This window comes from Mugil cephalus, chromosome 4 (genome assembly GCF_022458985.1).
Source record: "Mugil cephalus isolate CIBA_MC_2020 chromosome 4, CIBA_Mcephalus_1.1, whole genome shotgun sequence".
NCBI lineage: Eukaryota > Metazoa > Chordata > Actinopteri > Mugiliformes > Mugilidae > Mugil > Mugil cephalus.
In genome coordinates this window covers 6,330,208-6,345,752 of record NC_061773.1, presented here as the reverse complement: position 1 = coordinate 6,345,752, position 15,545 = coordinate 6,330,208, and the positions used below count along the sequence as shown (strand labels likewise).

General features: G+C 42.9%; 2 protein-coding genes across 5 annotated transcripts; one reads left to right on the top strand and one right to left on the bottom strand.

Moving 5' to 3' along the window:
- Positions 1–2,908: 2,908 nt before the first annotated feature.
- On the top strand, positions 2,909–7,636 carry rdh20 (retinol dehydrogenase 20). The gene is made up of 5 exons (XM_047582872.1): positions 2,909–3,478; positions 4,311–4,409; positions 4,631–4,776; positions 5,310–5,441; positions 5,573–7,636. The coding sequence occupies exons 1-5, from the start codon at positions 3,026–3,028 to the stop codon at positions 5,691–5,693; spliced, it is 951 nt and encodes a 316-aa protein (XP_047438828.1). The 5' UTR covers positions 2,909–3,025; the 3' UTR covers positions 5,694–7,636.
- stau1 (staufen double-stranded RNA binding protein 1) lies at positions 7,174–15,518 on the bottom strand. Of its 4 annotated transcripts, none has more exons than XM_047582868.1 (15): positions 15,337–15,518; positions 13,393–13,667; positions 13,010–13,131; positions 12,769–12,925; positions 12,486–12,645; positions 12,227–12,398; positions 12,008–12,103; positions 11,647–11,859; positions 11,415–11,558; positions 11,145–11,291; positions 10,976–11,051; positions 10,561–10,880; positions 10,345–10,467; positions 9,687–9,766; positions 7,174–8,004 (listed from the first exon to the last, which is right to left on the bottom strand). In XM_047582868.1, exons 2-15 carry the CDS (start codon positions 13,583–13,585, stop codon positions 7,917–7,919), a joined length of 2,091 nt encoding a protein of 696 aa, XP_047438824.1. In that variant the 5' UTR covers positions 13,586–13,667; positions 15,337–15,518; the 3' UTR covers positions 7,174–7,916. The 4 variants fall into 4 exon arrangements, with proteins under 4 accessions (XP_047438824.1, XP_047438825.1, XP_047438826.1 ...); XM_047582869.1 differs by having other exon boundaries at positions 12,486–12,642; XM_047582870.1 differs by having other exon boundaries at positions 12,781–12,925.
- Positions 15,519–15,545: the final 27 nt, after the last annotated feature.

Below are 15,545 nucleotides of genomic sequence, written 5' to 3'. Positions count from 1 at the left end.
TCGCTGTGACCAGCGGGAGTTGAAACACGCGGTGGACTGGAAGTTATTCATCTGTCAACTCTGGTTCTCTTAAAGGAGCAGTTCACTGAAAAACACTGAACGAGCGACAGGAAGTCCACTAAGTTAGACTGACCACACCAAACAAATGCATTAAAGCACGAGACAATAAATAAATCTCTTTTCACCTTATTTACATTTTCCACACATTGGGTCTCCTTACAAGGTGTTGATCATTACACTGAACGTGGTCACAGACAAGAGGAGACCATGAAGATGTTTGACTGTAGCAGAAAGACAACACAACATGTAAACTGTTGACATGCTGATCTGTATTTGCATTGGACTTTATTTATCACGCTTTTGACAAGAAGCCTTCTTTAGTGCAAATTGGCTAAAACAATGTAACAAATTGACTTCTCTTCCCCCTTCCACTGCCTCTCTACAGCCATGTTTGTGAAGTAGCCCGCTTCTGTGGCCCATGTGTGCCTCAACATGTGAAAGCCGTGGATTAATGAAACTCCTATGGCTGAGGTTATTCATGCAAAAAGAACAACACTGGGGACAGTGCATGCCTGCTATTGTGTGTAGACACAGAGTGAGGATAGAAACAGAGAAGGGTTTGAAGCAGAAAGATTGTTTAGGCTGATCAAAACTAAGAGTTGTCCTGCACGTAAGAGGGGAACATACTGTATATAGATCAAAAATCATGGGCGCAGCAGAATGTGTCCCATAGTGTCGGCTTGTTGCCTCCTTTCTGATCAGTAAAACTGTGTGGCTCACAGAGGTGTGACCTCATCTATTTGCAGCTCAAACTGGATACACTCTTGCTTTCTCTCCTTTTCTCATAAAAAGAGCAAAAACTTCAGTTTCAAGATCTCAAAATGTCCACGTTCACAATAAAACAGAGACAGACTGTTCATTCAGTTACGTTGGATGTCAGTCTTGGACTTTGTACCTGTTGTGTACATTTGGACTCAAGCTTGTTTTAGTAATTTCTTGCATATGCTCATGCATTTGATGATTTAACTTCTGCATGTTCTCTCATTGAGTTCCTTTCAGCATCCCTGTCTGTTTGTTTTACTTAATCATTCACTGTGGGATTAAGTACTATCTTATCTGAAAGGATTATCTTTACTGAATGTTTATTCAAGATTTATTGACCAAGTATAAAAAATATTCACATATTCACAATATACACATATAGTCTTACAATCCCAACTTCCCTTCTCTAACCACTTCTCCACAGCTCCTCCCAAAGCAGCTTGGTCACCATTTGTGACGTTTAAATGTGCTTCGTATAGACTCGACTCAACAGTGAGGTCTGGAAAAACATTTGCTTGCTAAAACTACTCTCTTCATTCCAGCTACTGAAATATGCAACTCATTAATGCTCTGCCAGTGGAAATGATGGGAGACAAACTCTACTGTCCTCAGTAGTTTTTAAAATAAAGTTTCTATTTTTCCAAGCGGGTGTGACTTTTTTGATCTGCCTTTTTCCTGCTGTGCTGCATTGGAAGAATAATATTAAAAATCACGTATCCTCTAAAACACTGATTTAATTTGCTTAACAAATGAGCTGGGCCAGTGCTGAGTGTCTCCTTCCAGCAACACTACATAACACTGAAACTGGTAATGTATGTTCCTGAAGGCATCCTTTTAGTCTGTATGCCAGGATTCAGGTTTTAGTATTAAGATTTAAAGGATGTCTTTGATGTGACTAAATTAAATTTTTTTACAGCCTTGGCCCATTTCTCTTAATTCATTCTGTATCTTAGGGTGGAAAAAAGTTGACTCATTATATTGTGTTGAGATACAAGGTCTTATTTATGTAACCTCGTCCTTTAATTACCTGCCAGCCCCTGTCTTCTTTATCAATCAAGTGTTGAAAACATTTGCTCTTATTAATCTATCAACCTGTTGTCTCATTCTACCGCTGGGAAATAAATGTAGGTTTCTCATCAAATTATTGTATATACAACCTTTATTAACATCATAATAAAGGCTGACACACTGCATCTTTAGCAAGTTAAGATAAGAAGAAATACTACAGAAAGAATAGCTAACGGCCAGAATACGTATATGCAGTGTAATATACCCCATGCATGTGCCACTCATTGGTAACCTTCATGCCTCACATGCCTAACGCTGGGAGTAAACAAGGCTTGCAGTGTTCACCCAGAAGGCAACGTGATGCCCAAGAAGCCGGCTCCGTGGGACATAAGCATGAGATTTATAGTTCATAGAGATAATCTTCTTATGTTCTCATTAAATACACTTCTCACTTCACAGCCGAACAGCTGTGCAACTGGTTCAATCTTATCCTTGAACTGAGCTGAATTTGAAGCTGAATACTCAGTTTGATGAGACTTTAAGAGCTGAGGTTTCTTTCATTAACATAACATCTGTGTTACCCATCTCAGATAAACAGAGTAATGATCAACTTTTAATTAATGATCACTTTGTTTACAAGCTATATTACTCGGGTAATGAAGCTTTGGACTCGCGATGAGAAAACTCTAATTTATATAATCCTATATGCTCATTTATCCCATCAACAAAATGCAAGCTCTGCACAACCATCTCTCATATTTTCGTTTTCGCTGTTTGCATAGATACAATTTAGATCGTTCACATATATGAGCAATTAACTGAGTGTGTCATGTGCATGAATATTTTGTATTACGGTGGATTTACATCTGTGTATATGTTTGTGTGAAAGAGTATGAGCTGTGACCTTTGCAAAGCGTTCTCAAACTTTAATAGTCTGTACCTCTGTATAATGACGTTGGTGCATGTTATTCCCCTCATATTGGTGAAAATGCATACATTCACAGCTTACAATGCTGGTTTATTAGGAGCTGAAGGTATTTGCTCTAATCCCGGAGGAGAGTACTTAAACGACGGAGGCTGAGGGGGTCACAGTAGGTAGGAGGGTGAACACCAGCTTGGCTGTCTGCACCTTTGCTGGATGGTATAGAAAACACCGCTTCACAGTTAACAGACGGTTAGTGTAACGTTCAGCAGAATGATTTTCCTCATGGACCTCCAGATGATGCTGCTGGACGTGATTTATTTCATCCTGCGCAATTCCGTGCGTGCCATCCTGCGCCCACGCACCAAGCCCATAGACGGCGAGCTGGTGCTGATCACCGGGGCGGGAGGCGGCCTGGGCCGTCTCTTCGCTCAGGAGTTCACCAAGCACGGGGCAGACGTGGTGCTGTGGGACGTCAACAGCAGTGCCAACGAGCAGACAGCCAAGCTGGTGCGCGAGACGGGGGGCAAGGCCTACACCTACACGGTGGACGTGACCAACCGGGACGACGTGTACCGCAGCGCGGAGCTCGTGAGGCAGGACCTGGGCCGGGACGTCACCATGCTGGTGAACAACGCTGGGGTGGTGGCTGGGCGGCGCATGCTGGAGTGTCCCGATGAACTGATGGAGAGGACGATGAAAGTCAACTGTCATGCCCTCTTCTGGGTGAGAACTTTTTAGTCGGCATGAAACGCTGAGTCAGACTCCTCAGAGGAGTGGTTAGGGTTAGGTTTCAGGGCAGATATATAGCAGATACTGAGCAGATGTCAGTGCATCACTGACTCATATCTATCTGTGTGTAGTCTGGAATGTTTGTTTTACGGGTACTTAGTGTCTTTCTTGTAACTGTCTCATTAATCTGCTCATCCAGAACAAAACTTGCCTCTCTAATTACGGTCTAATCCTCCTCCTGCGTCTTGATTCTTGTTGTAAACGACAGCCAGCTATTGATTAAAACTCTGTGAAGCTTGGAACTATTTGGCCTTTGCCAATATTAGTCAAATCTGAATCAAAACAAGTTAAGCAGACGTCAAACTGTAATGAAATTGCCAAAATAAGAAAAGGCGGACTAACATTAAAGAAGCTGCCATGTACATGCAGCTTCACATTTTCATCAGAGGATACGGAGCCTTCAGATGCATCTACATCTAGAATACACGTTCAGTACTAGGCCTGGTTTTCACTTCCTGCTAAACACTACTGTTTCAGCAGACTTGGGGAGCACTCTCTCGTACTGAGCTGAAGCATATGAACTTCGTAACGTATAAGCCGCTGCTTACAGAGCAGGTTATTGTGCACAGGATGTGTGACTCATGACATGTAAAACGTGTTGTTCAAATACCATGATCCCCCTCACACTATAGACCCAACATCAATCCTCTTAATAAGCAGCCGCTTGTGCAACGTAAGCCTCCTTTCCACTCAAGTCACATTTAGGTCACATTTGTTGCCTCATTAGAACTGGCGCTGTGTTACAAGGTGTGTACCTGTGTCTCAGACAGTGAAGGCCTTCCTCCCTCGAATGAAGGAACAGAACCACGGACACATCGTGACCGTCGCCAGCGTCCTCGGCCTCTTCAGCACAGCTTGCGTTGAGGTGAACCAGGAGGAGGAGAAGCACCTCTACAACAAGATATGACAGCTTTTCCTGTTATATTGTTTAACACAGTTATCTGCTTCATCTGCTTCAGTTGGGGCAAAAAAAAAAATAACCCTCAAATGCGTGTCACAGTATTCATAGCAATGCAAATCACAGATTTACATTCTGCAAATGTCACGACGGCAGCCTCTGACGAGTGTAGCTTTTGTTTGTGGCAGGATTACTGCGCCAGTAAGTTCGCCGCAGTGGGCTTCCACGAGTCTTTGGCTCACGAGCTGCTCGCTGACGAGGTTGATGGAGTGAAGACGACCCTCGTGTGCCCCTACATCGTGGACACGGGCATGTTCGAGGGCTGCAAGATACGGTATGTGAGCAGAACTGTCACCCTTAACTTCCTTCACCATTGTGTCTGGTTTAAAATATATACATCAACCACGACAGACTTCATTCGCAGGGCGCATTAAAGGTTTTATTATATAATATGTAAAATAGGGGCAAGAAATTGACGATAACATAACTCCAGACATAATCAAGATTGGGAAGTGGAGAAGGTAAAGCTGTTCAGGAGGAGTTGAAAAGAAGAGAAAGCTGGAGATATGGATTCAATGAGGGAAGAACTGAATATTGACACCCTCTTAAAATAGTGTCTCAAGTCAAAAAACTGATCCAAATATTAAAAATCACTTTGTCATAGAAAATGACATAGGCCGTTATTTTAAGAAGGTGATGATATTATGAAAGAGAGGGAGACATCTGAGGAGGTAAACAAGACCACAAGCCTCTGCGGTCACTGTTCTGGAGGCACAGGAGAGAGCTACACAATATCAGGAAGGAGGTCATAATGTTATGGCGGATCAGTGTGTATTCTATGATATGTGTCTTTGATGCCCCCGTCAGGGAGGAAGTGGAACTGCTCCTAGCTCCTCTGGATCCTCAGTACTGCGTCGAGCAGGCCATGAACGCCATCCTGATAGACCAGCCATTAGTGTGCATCCCCCGCCTCACATACCTGCCCGTCCTGTCAAGAGCGTGAGTACCAGAGCAGCGTTCATCAGTTCATAAATAACTCTGTTTTTGAACATTTGGTCCACGTGCGCTTTTGGATTACCAAGCAGCTGCCGCTCAGTGTCTGAAGGTCTACCGCTCGTGTTCTCTTTCAGGTTGTTGCCATGGGAATCCAACGTGGTCGCATATCGTTTCATGGGTTCTGACAAGTGCATGTACCCGTTCATCGATTCCAAGAAGAATCAAGTGACTAATGGCGCGGTTGCGGTTGCATAAGAAACCTTCACTTCTCGAGTCAAAACCTTGGAAAAAAAATAAAATCAGAGTTAATTCAAAAAGCCTGATGATATAACAAACTGGACAAATATATATATATATATATGTATCTGCTTGTGTGTACAGCAGCAGACCAAACTGTTCACTTACTGCCATCATTTAGTCATATGGACGCTCAGAAAAACTGGAAGGGACTGTACATTTTAAGACTGACCATTGAGAGGCGGGTGCCAGATGACAGCTCAGCCAAGTGGTCATCAGCACCTGATGGGATTTCGCTAATGTTCACATAAAATTTAGAGCCCCTTCAAAATCACTTCAACACAAACCCGTGTGAGGAACAAATAAAATGGGAAATGTGTCTTTGTTATCTGTAAATGAATTACTAAATGTTGTGCTGTATTATGTTTACACGAAATAAAATGACCGAAACCAAAACTGCTGTCCTTGAACATCAAGTCCTTACAACACCGGACTGTTCTCGTATCGGCTTCCAAATAAGCTAAAGGGAGCGACACGGCATAAAATTAATGTTAAAAAGAATTTAGTCACTACTTTTTAGTGCATAACATCATGACCACATTCCTAATATTGTGCGCGTGTTTGTGTCAGGCTGCATCCTGCCGGTGCTACATGTCTAAGTAACATCCCCACGAATGCCAGGTCCATACATTTCCTGGCAAAACACTGAATTATCACAAAACGGTTAATGTCATTTACGTCTCCTGTCTGTGGCTTCAACGTTGTGGCCGATCCGTGTGTAACTTCAACAACAAAAAAGAAAAGGGGGGAAAAGTGTCGCTAATCTCACGTGACAGCATGATGCAGTGTAACATTAACACTGCCCAAAATTAGCTTCATGCTGGAGAGAAAGTGTGACTAATGATGAAGCATTTGCTGCAGCACAATGCAGAGCTGGAAATGTCTCCAAGTCTGATGCCCCAGAATGAGAGCGTGTTTGTGCACTTAAGTAAGAATAAAAACAACCCACTTCTCTTCTCATAAAAGAAAATATACATTACTAATATATGAATGTTTATGGCATCAGATGCAAAGAAAGGAAAAGTGCTTGCTGCTAAAGCATTAGGATTCTGACTTAAATAATTGAAATGGCTGAGATTTATGTGAAGAACACCCTCACAGTGTGTGCAATATTTCAGAAACAGGAGCCTACAACTATATCAACACTTAAAAGTGATCTGGAAATGGGGAAATCCTTAAAGGAAACAGAGTTGTAGACGGACATACAAAGGCATGTGTGAAGGGGAGCCCCAACAGTTCAAGAAATGGTGCATAACACAAAGCTAATGCTAAAAGCTAACTACTGACCTAGCACCAAAACGAGTTAAAACCTGCTTATTTTCTACGCAAGTTATATAGACTTTTCCCCCCAATACCACCACAGAGGTACCGCTACGTACTAGAGTAGTAAAAGGTGTCACTACTGGCAAATGAAGAAAAAGATGAGACATCAGCAGCCTTCGTTTTGTGCATGTAAGCACATCAGTTTAATTACCATGGGGAGCGGAGAAAGAAGGGAGGTTGACATAAGGGAGGAAAGGAAGGGAGTCAGTGAAACCGATGCAACGGGGACACATCCTCTGTCACACACAGCAGGGGCAACATCACGGTACGTCACACGCTACATTGAACCACAAATTCCTCCCAGCCCTACATGGTAATGTTAATAACACTTCACTTGTGGTTGTTGATATAAAGCACTCTAGGAAAATCAACAGAGGTTCACCAGCTGCAGCCTAGACAACGATGAGGTCTGAACCTTAACAAGACCGTTCTGTAATGAACTACCTCAGCGGGGGATAAAACATAAAACACTTAAAAACAAGAATTAACGGGTCTCGCAAAGAGGAAACGAGTTCTACTCAAAACAAAAAAAAAACCTTCACAGTTAGTTACTTCAATTTTTTTTTTTTTTTTTTTAACCGAGTAAACCCCCTTCACTCGTTGACTGGGATGCAGCTACTTTTTCTAAAGAGCAACAGAAAAATAAATAATGTGTACAATTAAACAACATCAAAGAGTAGGAGCTATGTTTCCAACCAATCTTGTTTAACTGTGGACATTTTGTAACAATGAACAATTATGAACAGTGGTGGGTTAGAGCCTACAGCGCTGGACGCGTCCTGTAGTCCTGTAAATCTAACTAAGAACACAGTGTCTGAGTTTTCTCTAGTGCTTTTACAGACAACCAAACTTGATATTCTAAACAGTGCCATCCAAGGTCTGTGCCAATGTGCTTGAGTTAGCCTGTTTGAGGTGCAAGTCACCTTCCATTTCCTGTTTGCCGCACCTGCGGAAAATAAATCACAATTAGAGTCAAGTCACCATGTGCTGTCACCTCTACTTTTGAAACGTCATCACTGGCAAACACACACAAAGTACACATCTGACCGCTACATCGACGATGTATTGGGAGGTAACTTGTGTGGATTTGGGACAGCCAGCTATCCCCATCAGAATATATTCAGTGCATATTCATGCATGTTACAGTATTCGTAGCGGTCTATGCAGGCGATACAAATCACAGATTTACATTATACAAATGTCACAGTGAGCTCTGATGAGTGTAGCTTTTGCTTGTGGCAAGATTACTGCGCCAGTGAGTTCGCTGCAGTGGGCTTCCACGAGTCTACGGCTCATGAGCTGCTCGCTGAGGAGGTTGATGGAGTGAACATGACCCTTGTGTGCCCCTACATCGTGGACACGGGCATGTTCGAGGGCTGCAAGACACGGTATGTGAGCAGAACTGTCACCCTTAACTTCTCTTACCACTGTGTCTGGTTTAAGATATATACTTCAACCAGGACAGACTTCGTGCACAGTGCACATTAAAGGTTTTACTATATCTTGTGTAAAATAGAAAAAAAAATGAAATCTTTGGAGAGAATCAAAAGATAATTTACAAAAGTCAACGGAACGTGTAGAGTTTTGGGTAAAACATGCTTGACTTGTTTCTATAAGAACCAACAACTAGTGCAACTAATTTCCATTAATGGCAGGATACTGTTTGTCCCTTAACCACTCTCCTTATAAATGGTGCTCTAACAAAGCCAATGTCAGTGAGAGGCTCTGATCCCAGGGTGTGATAGACAGAAGTTAAGACTGCATTGTAAATTGATGGCAGATTAAATCTCAGTCCACCTCCTCTTTTAAGAGAAGGTTTCTCCAATCTGACATAGATAGCTGCCTTTACTCCTGTCTAAGAATTTGACGTTGTCATCTTTGTTCTTCAGGTGCAGGTGGACCACTGAGTCATTTCCTGATGAGCTGGTTCTCCTGTGTTGGTTCATACATTTGTGGATGGGTTGTTTGGTGTCCCCAATGTACAAGTACCCAGTATTACCTGGGTACTTTGTCTGTGAGGTGGACCGGTTTCTGTCTAAGTGTATTACTAGTTTTAAATAAACAGGATTGCAGTGTTTCCTGAAAATTCTCCTGAGTTTTACGATACACCAGCTACGTAGGCGTAGGCACCTTGTTGTTCTCCTCCTCCCTGTCCAGTTGGGATATACAGGCGTCTTGAGGGTTTGTTTGATGTGTTTTTCCTCCCTCTCCTTCCTTTTCATCCAATTGCGATCAGAATATATTCACTATTCAGTACAATAGTACTTTGTCACTATATGAAATCTAGTCTCACTATTATCAGCCAAAGTCAATACTTCTATTTTGCAAGAACAATGACTGGCGAAGCAGAACCAAAAGTGCCATTTTTGTTCCAAACAATCGTCTTCCTTCTCTAAACTGGACCCTCAACTTAAAATTTATTGAATTACAATTAAATAAATAACACTAAAACTAAGAGAATAACAGGAAAGAGCTTTTTAAGTTATGCAAGTTTTTTTTTTACACTAGAAACACTATTTTGACTGATGAGCATTTTTATCTGAATTTTAGTCTGTACCTTGATTGTTGCTAGAATAAGAATAAATAGAACCAGTGGAGTAAGTAAGCAGAAAAAGGTTTTTGGCTTACCCAGAGACTGGCCCATTTCCTGTCCTTTCGTTTGACTGCTGGTCAAACTCGGAGAGCAGCTTCAATATATTCAGTGCAGCCTGTATAGGTGAAAAGCATTTTGTATTATTCAGCCGACCCGTTTCAGGAGATTGAGTTCTCTATTGAGTTTTATTCCATGGTCTTGGTGGCAGCAACTTTTTTGGATCTAGTGAATTTGGAGGCCATGTCAACACCTTGTGCTGTTCATGTTTTTTATTTGTTCCTAAACTGTTTGTGTGTGTGTTTCTGCACCCTGCTGCCATCAAGGAGTGTCATTGCTATGGGGTGGGGGTGTCTGGTCTGGTCCAGGTGGGTGCTACATGTCTAAGTAACATCCACAAGAATACCGGGTCCAAATGTTTCACAGCAGAATTGTCTTAAGATGGTCAATGTTATTTCCTTCTCTTGTCAGTGGTTTTAATGTTGTGGCTGATTGGTGTAGACCCCAATGGGCTTTTTGAAATTTCTCAAAATTGTCAGCTTTAGACACCCACTACCGCATTCAACATAAAACACAAATATGATGCACTTGGTGAGTATGTACTTGTCTGATGTGTATTCAGTTAAGCATTCAGTCCATCAGTGTAGTCATGTGTGGCTCAGTATTAACCCAGAGTAACATTTTTAAAACACTCACCATATCATGACAGGATTCTACATCTTTACCGATCCCATGACTGATGAGTGGTGGCTGGGAGGAGCAGTTTATCAGTGACACAAACTCATTCTTATTGTTTTTGGGAAAATCCTTGTATTCTACCTGTAAGAAAATGTTATACTTCGTTTAATTTTTTGCTGACTTTTAGTACAACTCGAAGGCAAGGTTGAAGAAGGTGAAGACGTTGTTTGTTACCTGTAGGCCCTGCACAGAGGCAAGATAGCTGAGCTGTTCTGAGGGTCTTGTCAGGGGTCCGTGGGGCAGTTGGTTCAGGTTGTTTTTGTTTTTCAGGATAGTCTCAGCAGTCATAGATGTTCCCGCGTAGAGCAGCTCATTGGCAATTATGGCAGAGATTGTGGCCTTGCCTGGGTTGGGAATGGCTCGACTGTAGTCCTTGGCCTGGGATCCCTGGAGGGCTCCGACTGCTTGAGCCACCTCAGGGACCATGGGCAGGATACCTGCAGGAAGCTGCTGGAGGCTTGGGTAAGGTAGGCGGAATTCCTCATCCTTGGAGCCTTTAAAGAAGAAAAGAAAGAAAGAAAGAAAAGAAGATGTTACTTCAAACACCATTTGTTTCAAACATCAAAATATTTGAATGTGCTACACGTACCCAGTGACACCTCCTCTACTGAGCCAGGTTCAAAGAAGGTCACTTTGCGCCCATCACCAGGTTTCTTCACTGGGGTCTAAACATTGCAAAAAGACAAACTTTTACATAGAGAAACGTGGGCCTGTCTGACGTATTTACAAAAACTGCTCACTAAAAGCTCCACACGTACCTTCTCATCAGTTTTGAGGGCCGGTTTCGGGGGCTGAGGCTGAGGCACTTTGTATCCCAAGAGTTCCAGCATTTTCTCTGCTGCGTTCCTCTTGGCCACCTTCTTGCTAGGCCCCATTCCCTCTGCAGACTGGCCACACACCGTCACCTGGACCAGAACGCACGGATAAAAGAACTGAATGAGATGTGAAATTAACAAGCAAACACAGAGTAAACAGAGACAGATGTGGGAAGCCTTGCTGCCAGCGTGCCTCATTTACATATGATTCACCTGCATGACGAACTCCCTGCGCCGTGGTAGCCCTCGCTCTGTCACCATGCTGTACTCAGGCTCTTTCTCCTTCTTAGCCTGCTGGATCTGAGCCAGGCGGCTAATGGGATTCATTCCCTGGCCATATTCTGGGCTGGTCTGCAGCTGTTGGCATGACAGGGCAATCGTTACTTAGTGAGGAGTCTTTAGGTCTTTAATGACCATCATGACTCCAGTTAACATGTCATAGTACCTTGATGATGGATTTGGTTTTCTTTTTGATGCGTGGCAGCGTCTTTTCCACACTAGGTATATGGGGTAGCCTCTTCAATTCCCCTAGCACCGCTGCTGCTGCCAGCTTCTTTGCAATCTTTTTACTTTTACCCTCGCCCTCTCCTGTGAACTCCCCGACCGTAACGCGCACTACAAAACTCTTCATATGGGGCGGGCCCTCTTCCTTTAAAACCTGGAAAACATCAGCGGAAATTCCAGTATTAAACCTATTTAATTAACGCGGATGAAATACCAGGCTTCAACATGCACCTTGTGAACACAACAATGAACTTTGCTGACATATAAAAGCTCTTGGAAGATACACACAAATCCATTCAAACCTCAAAGTTGACAGGCAAGTTGCGTTTAAGTGCAATTTCAAACACTTGACTGATTTCTGATTTGTTTAGGTTTTCCTCCTCGGGCTCTCCGTTCATCTGTCAAAAGAAGGAAACATTAAATAAATAAAAGCAAAGCAAAGAAAAAGCAATAAGTCTTTCAGATTGCATAAAAGCTCCACGAAACTATTTCATGCTGAGTGCGCATTTTATTTTTCTCACCGCTGGCAACTGTTGCAGTATTGGCTCCTTCTGCATCACTTTCATGGCCTTGGCAGCAGCGTCGTGTTTGGCCAATTGCCGCGTGCGTCCCTTCCCAAAAAACTGCTGGCCTCCTATGTTAAGCTCCATGTGGTATAACATTGGTCCCACAGGTGGAAATGGGTAGTAATACCTGGACACACAAGAAGGTTATATGCAACCTGTTGTTCACTAGAAAATGACTTCATTTAAATGCTAAAAGTGGGAGAAGTAAACTCACTGTTGCATAGAGCGCTGGTACGGCCCTGGAGTCCGGACATTGTAGTTGAAGTTTGGTGGTGGTCTCATGCCCGGGTATGAATCAATGGGTTTATACATCGGCTTTTTCCCAAGCTTCATACATAGTGCATTCAACTCCATAGTATGTGTAATGCCATCTACTGCAAGGCAAATACAAACAAACATACAAAAGATAAATATATATATATATATTTACTAACTGTTTTCTCAAAAGTGTTTACAAGAATTAAAAAAATGCAACGAAGCCAGTGGGAACAGCCCACCTGGGGGCTTGCCTGTGTTGCGGGGAGTCCTCAAGGTCGGTTTGGGAAGTGTAGTCTCAGCGAGAGCAGATGCAGCAGCTGAATGCTGGGCTTTCTTAATACTGGTCCCTTCTGCCTCCCAGTGCTGATCTCCCAGTGTGAGTCTCACGGAGAAAATCTGGAACAGATTCTCTGTCTTTAGCGTAAAATTGGAACACAGCGTAAATGACATTGCACGTCTGGCTGGTTACACTCAACACACCTTTGAATGAGCTGGTCCTTGCTCACAAAGCAGCTTATACTCGGGTTGGATCTTGTTGAAACGGGCTAACTCATTCACCAAACACATGGGGGTCTTCTCTTTAGGGTTTGCCATGTTAGATACTGTACCGGAACAAAAAGAACCAAAATGCTCATTATCATTAACCAACAGATGTCATCGCATATAAAAGGTTGCTCCGAGCAACATCATCCCACATCCAGCACACGCCCCATCTGGTAAAGAAACGTTATATTAAAAAAAAGTGTAATTAAAGTATAAGAAATACACAATCAATACTGAACATCCGACAATAAAAGAAGCGTTTAAACTTAACTCAAACAATGAAAGTTAAATTATTTGCCCTAACAGCTGATGAAACCAACCTGTGGTGGTACTGTAGGGAGTGGCTGAGCCTGCAGGGAGAGCGGAGCTCCTGATGGGCTGGCTGGCGCTCTCCGACGGATGAGTGCCTGAGGGACAGGGGATGCTGTAGCCGGGCTGTGGCTGCCCCAACTGCAGCGGGGCAGAAGCAGCAGGCATGGGACTAGCTGGACACTGAAACTGGAGCTGAGACATCCTTGTTGCTGTAGCTTGGTAGATTGTAGGCTGAAGTCACAGTAAGAAATTTACAGAGTGGAAGGGAGTATGTAAGCTCTGTCTGCAGAGAAAGAAAAGAATAGGATGTAAAGACAGAACAATGAGACAGACCACTATCTGCATATCGAGAGAAGTACATTTTAGTCTTTTAGAAAGCTAAATGGAGCCCCCGTTCGGTGGCCAAGATTCATAGGCGTGTCAAGCAAAGACATCAGTGGGTGATATGCGTTTAACCTAACCTATGTGGGTACGGACCGCGGGGGAACACATCACACAGAGATGGGAAAACATGTGAACCACACACAAATGACAATGCTGCGGATCACATTAACAGCCACTGCCTTTTTGCAGCCAATCAAAATTGTGGGCAACTACACTTAGGGTTTGCAGTCACAGCTTCAAAATCGAGGTTCAATATTCAGTCAGTTACACTGATAACTGGGTTAGCATTTTGAAAATACTACGGTTCTTTACAGTGTACAATCAGCATCATCGATGGATCGTCTGAATCCAGTAAATGGACAACGCAGTCTAAAAGAAATCCTGGACTATAAACTGTATGAACAGTTCAGTTCAGTGGATGTTTATAACCAGTAAGTATTCATTTGAACAGTTTTGTTCATCTCCGGTTCCTGCACTGTCCTTATTGATCAATATCATATATGCTGAGCCTTTGTGAAGAAACTGCACACAATGAGTGAGAACTCCTTGTTGAGTTATCTTCATTAACACTCTGACTAACCTTTATTTGAGCACCGCTGGGCAAATGAAAACTAAGAGCCTTTGAGTCCATGAAGGTTCTCAGTCACCCAGGTCACGGTAATCCAAAAGGAGTTTAAACAAAAAAGGCAACCGGACTTGTGGAGTTTTGAGAAGACGTGTCGCCGCTCATATGCGTAGCTTCTTCAGTTTGCTTTGACATATTTGTTAACCTGAACATTATCAGCATTTTGCAGCTACTGTATTGCGTGTAACAGACCACCAGGGCAGGGACAGACAATTTAACCAGAGAGCTGGCATGAACACTACCAGTAACACATTTGTTACCATGACTATCATTTAAGGAAGCTGGCAATATGACACAATTGTTTTCCTCCATGGTGCACAGACTGGAGGTGTCTTCCAGTCTGGGAGGATGTTGTTGGGCCCTTGGAGCCTTTGCAAGCTGTGACCTAAAATGTACATGCACGAATCTGACCATAAACTTCAGGCATCAAAACGTTGCTTGACAACGTTAATCAACTCGCTGATGACGTGTTAACCCACACATAGGTTCGTTTTTTTTTTTTTTTTTTTTTTAATATTTACCCAGTATGCTGGACAGCTGACACGAAGGCGTGATCTTCTTGCAAATACCAACACAAAGGAATGTCTCGTGCATCACTGGACTTGCATGCTTTCTAATAATTTGGTAACATGGGTGTAGATGAATATAAACTAACATGGTCTTCATAAAACCAGGCCACCAGCTAGAAGAGCTTTAACCACTTAGCCAGCTAGCTTACTCGCTCCACTAGCAGGGGCCACACATAATGGCTCATACTTAACGGAAACAAAAACCTTACACAGTAACAGTGGTATCGCCGTGAAGGCAAACTCGTAGCCGATTAGCAGTAGTACCTGACACCGGTTTGCTAAACGAATTAAATAAACACGCCACGTTAATTCTCAGCGAGTCTCGGAGCAGCCGGTAAAACCGCTAGCAAGTCAGCAGAGAAAATAATCCTCACCTCGTCGCTCCTTTTGCTCAGTATTTTTTTTTCTACTCCATATGGTACGTTGATACAGTATCGTTTGATTTTGCCCACGGCCACTTTCAAACGTTAATGTATGTTATTTTTATAAGAAAAGTCGGGCAGTGGAGAGGAGGGCATTGGGAAGACAGGGCAAACACTAAAGAGAATGAGACCATCTAGACTCACTGGCCCGGAAGTGACAT

What these genes read in the sequence shown, in the direction of transcription:
- rdh20 (XM_047582872.1), top strand. Translation starts at nt 3,026, where the DNA reads ATGATTTTCCTCATGGACCTCCAGATGATGCTGCTGGACGTGATTTAT. An exon ending in TCAGCACAGCTTGCGTTGAG is followed by an intron (nt 4,410 to 4,630) that starts GTGAACCAGGAG and finishes TGTTTGTGGCAG; the next exon opens with GATTACTGCGCCAGTAAGTT. An exon ending in CTGCCCGTCCTGTCAAGAGC is followed by an intron (nt 5,442 to 5,572) that starts GTGAGTACCAGA and finishes GTTCTCTTTCAG; the next exon opens with GTTGTTGCCATGGGAATCCA.
- stau1 (XM_047582868.1), bottom strand. Translation starts at nt 13,585, where the DNA reads ATGTCTCAGCTCCAGTTTCAGTGTCCAGCTAGTCCCATGCCTGCTGCT. An exon ending in TACTGCAACAGTTGCCAGCG is followed by an intron (nt 12,104 to 12,226) that starts GTGAGAAAAATA and finishes TTCTTTTGACAG; the next exon opens with ATGAACGGAGAGCCCGAGGA. An exon ending in ACTTGCCTGTCAACTTTGAG is followed by an intron (nt 11,860 to 12,007) that starts GTTTGAATGGAT and finishes GATGTTTTCCAG; the next exon opens with GTTTTAAAGGAAGAGGGCCC.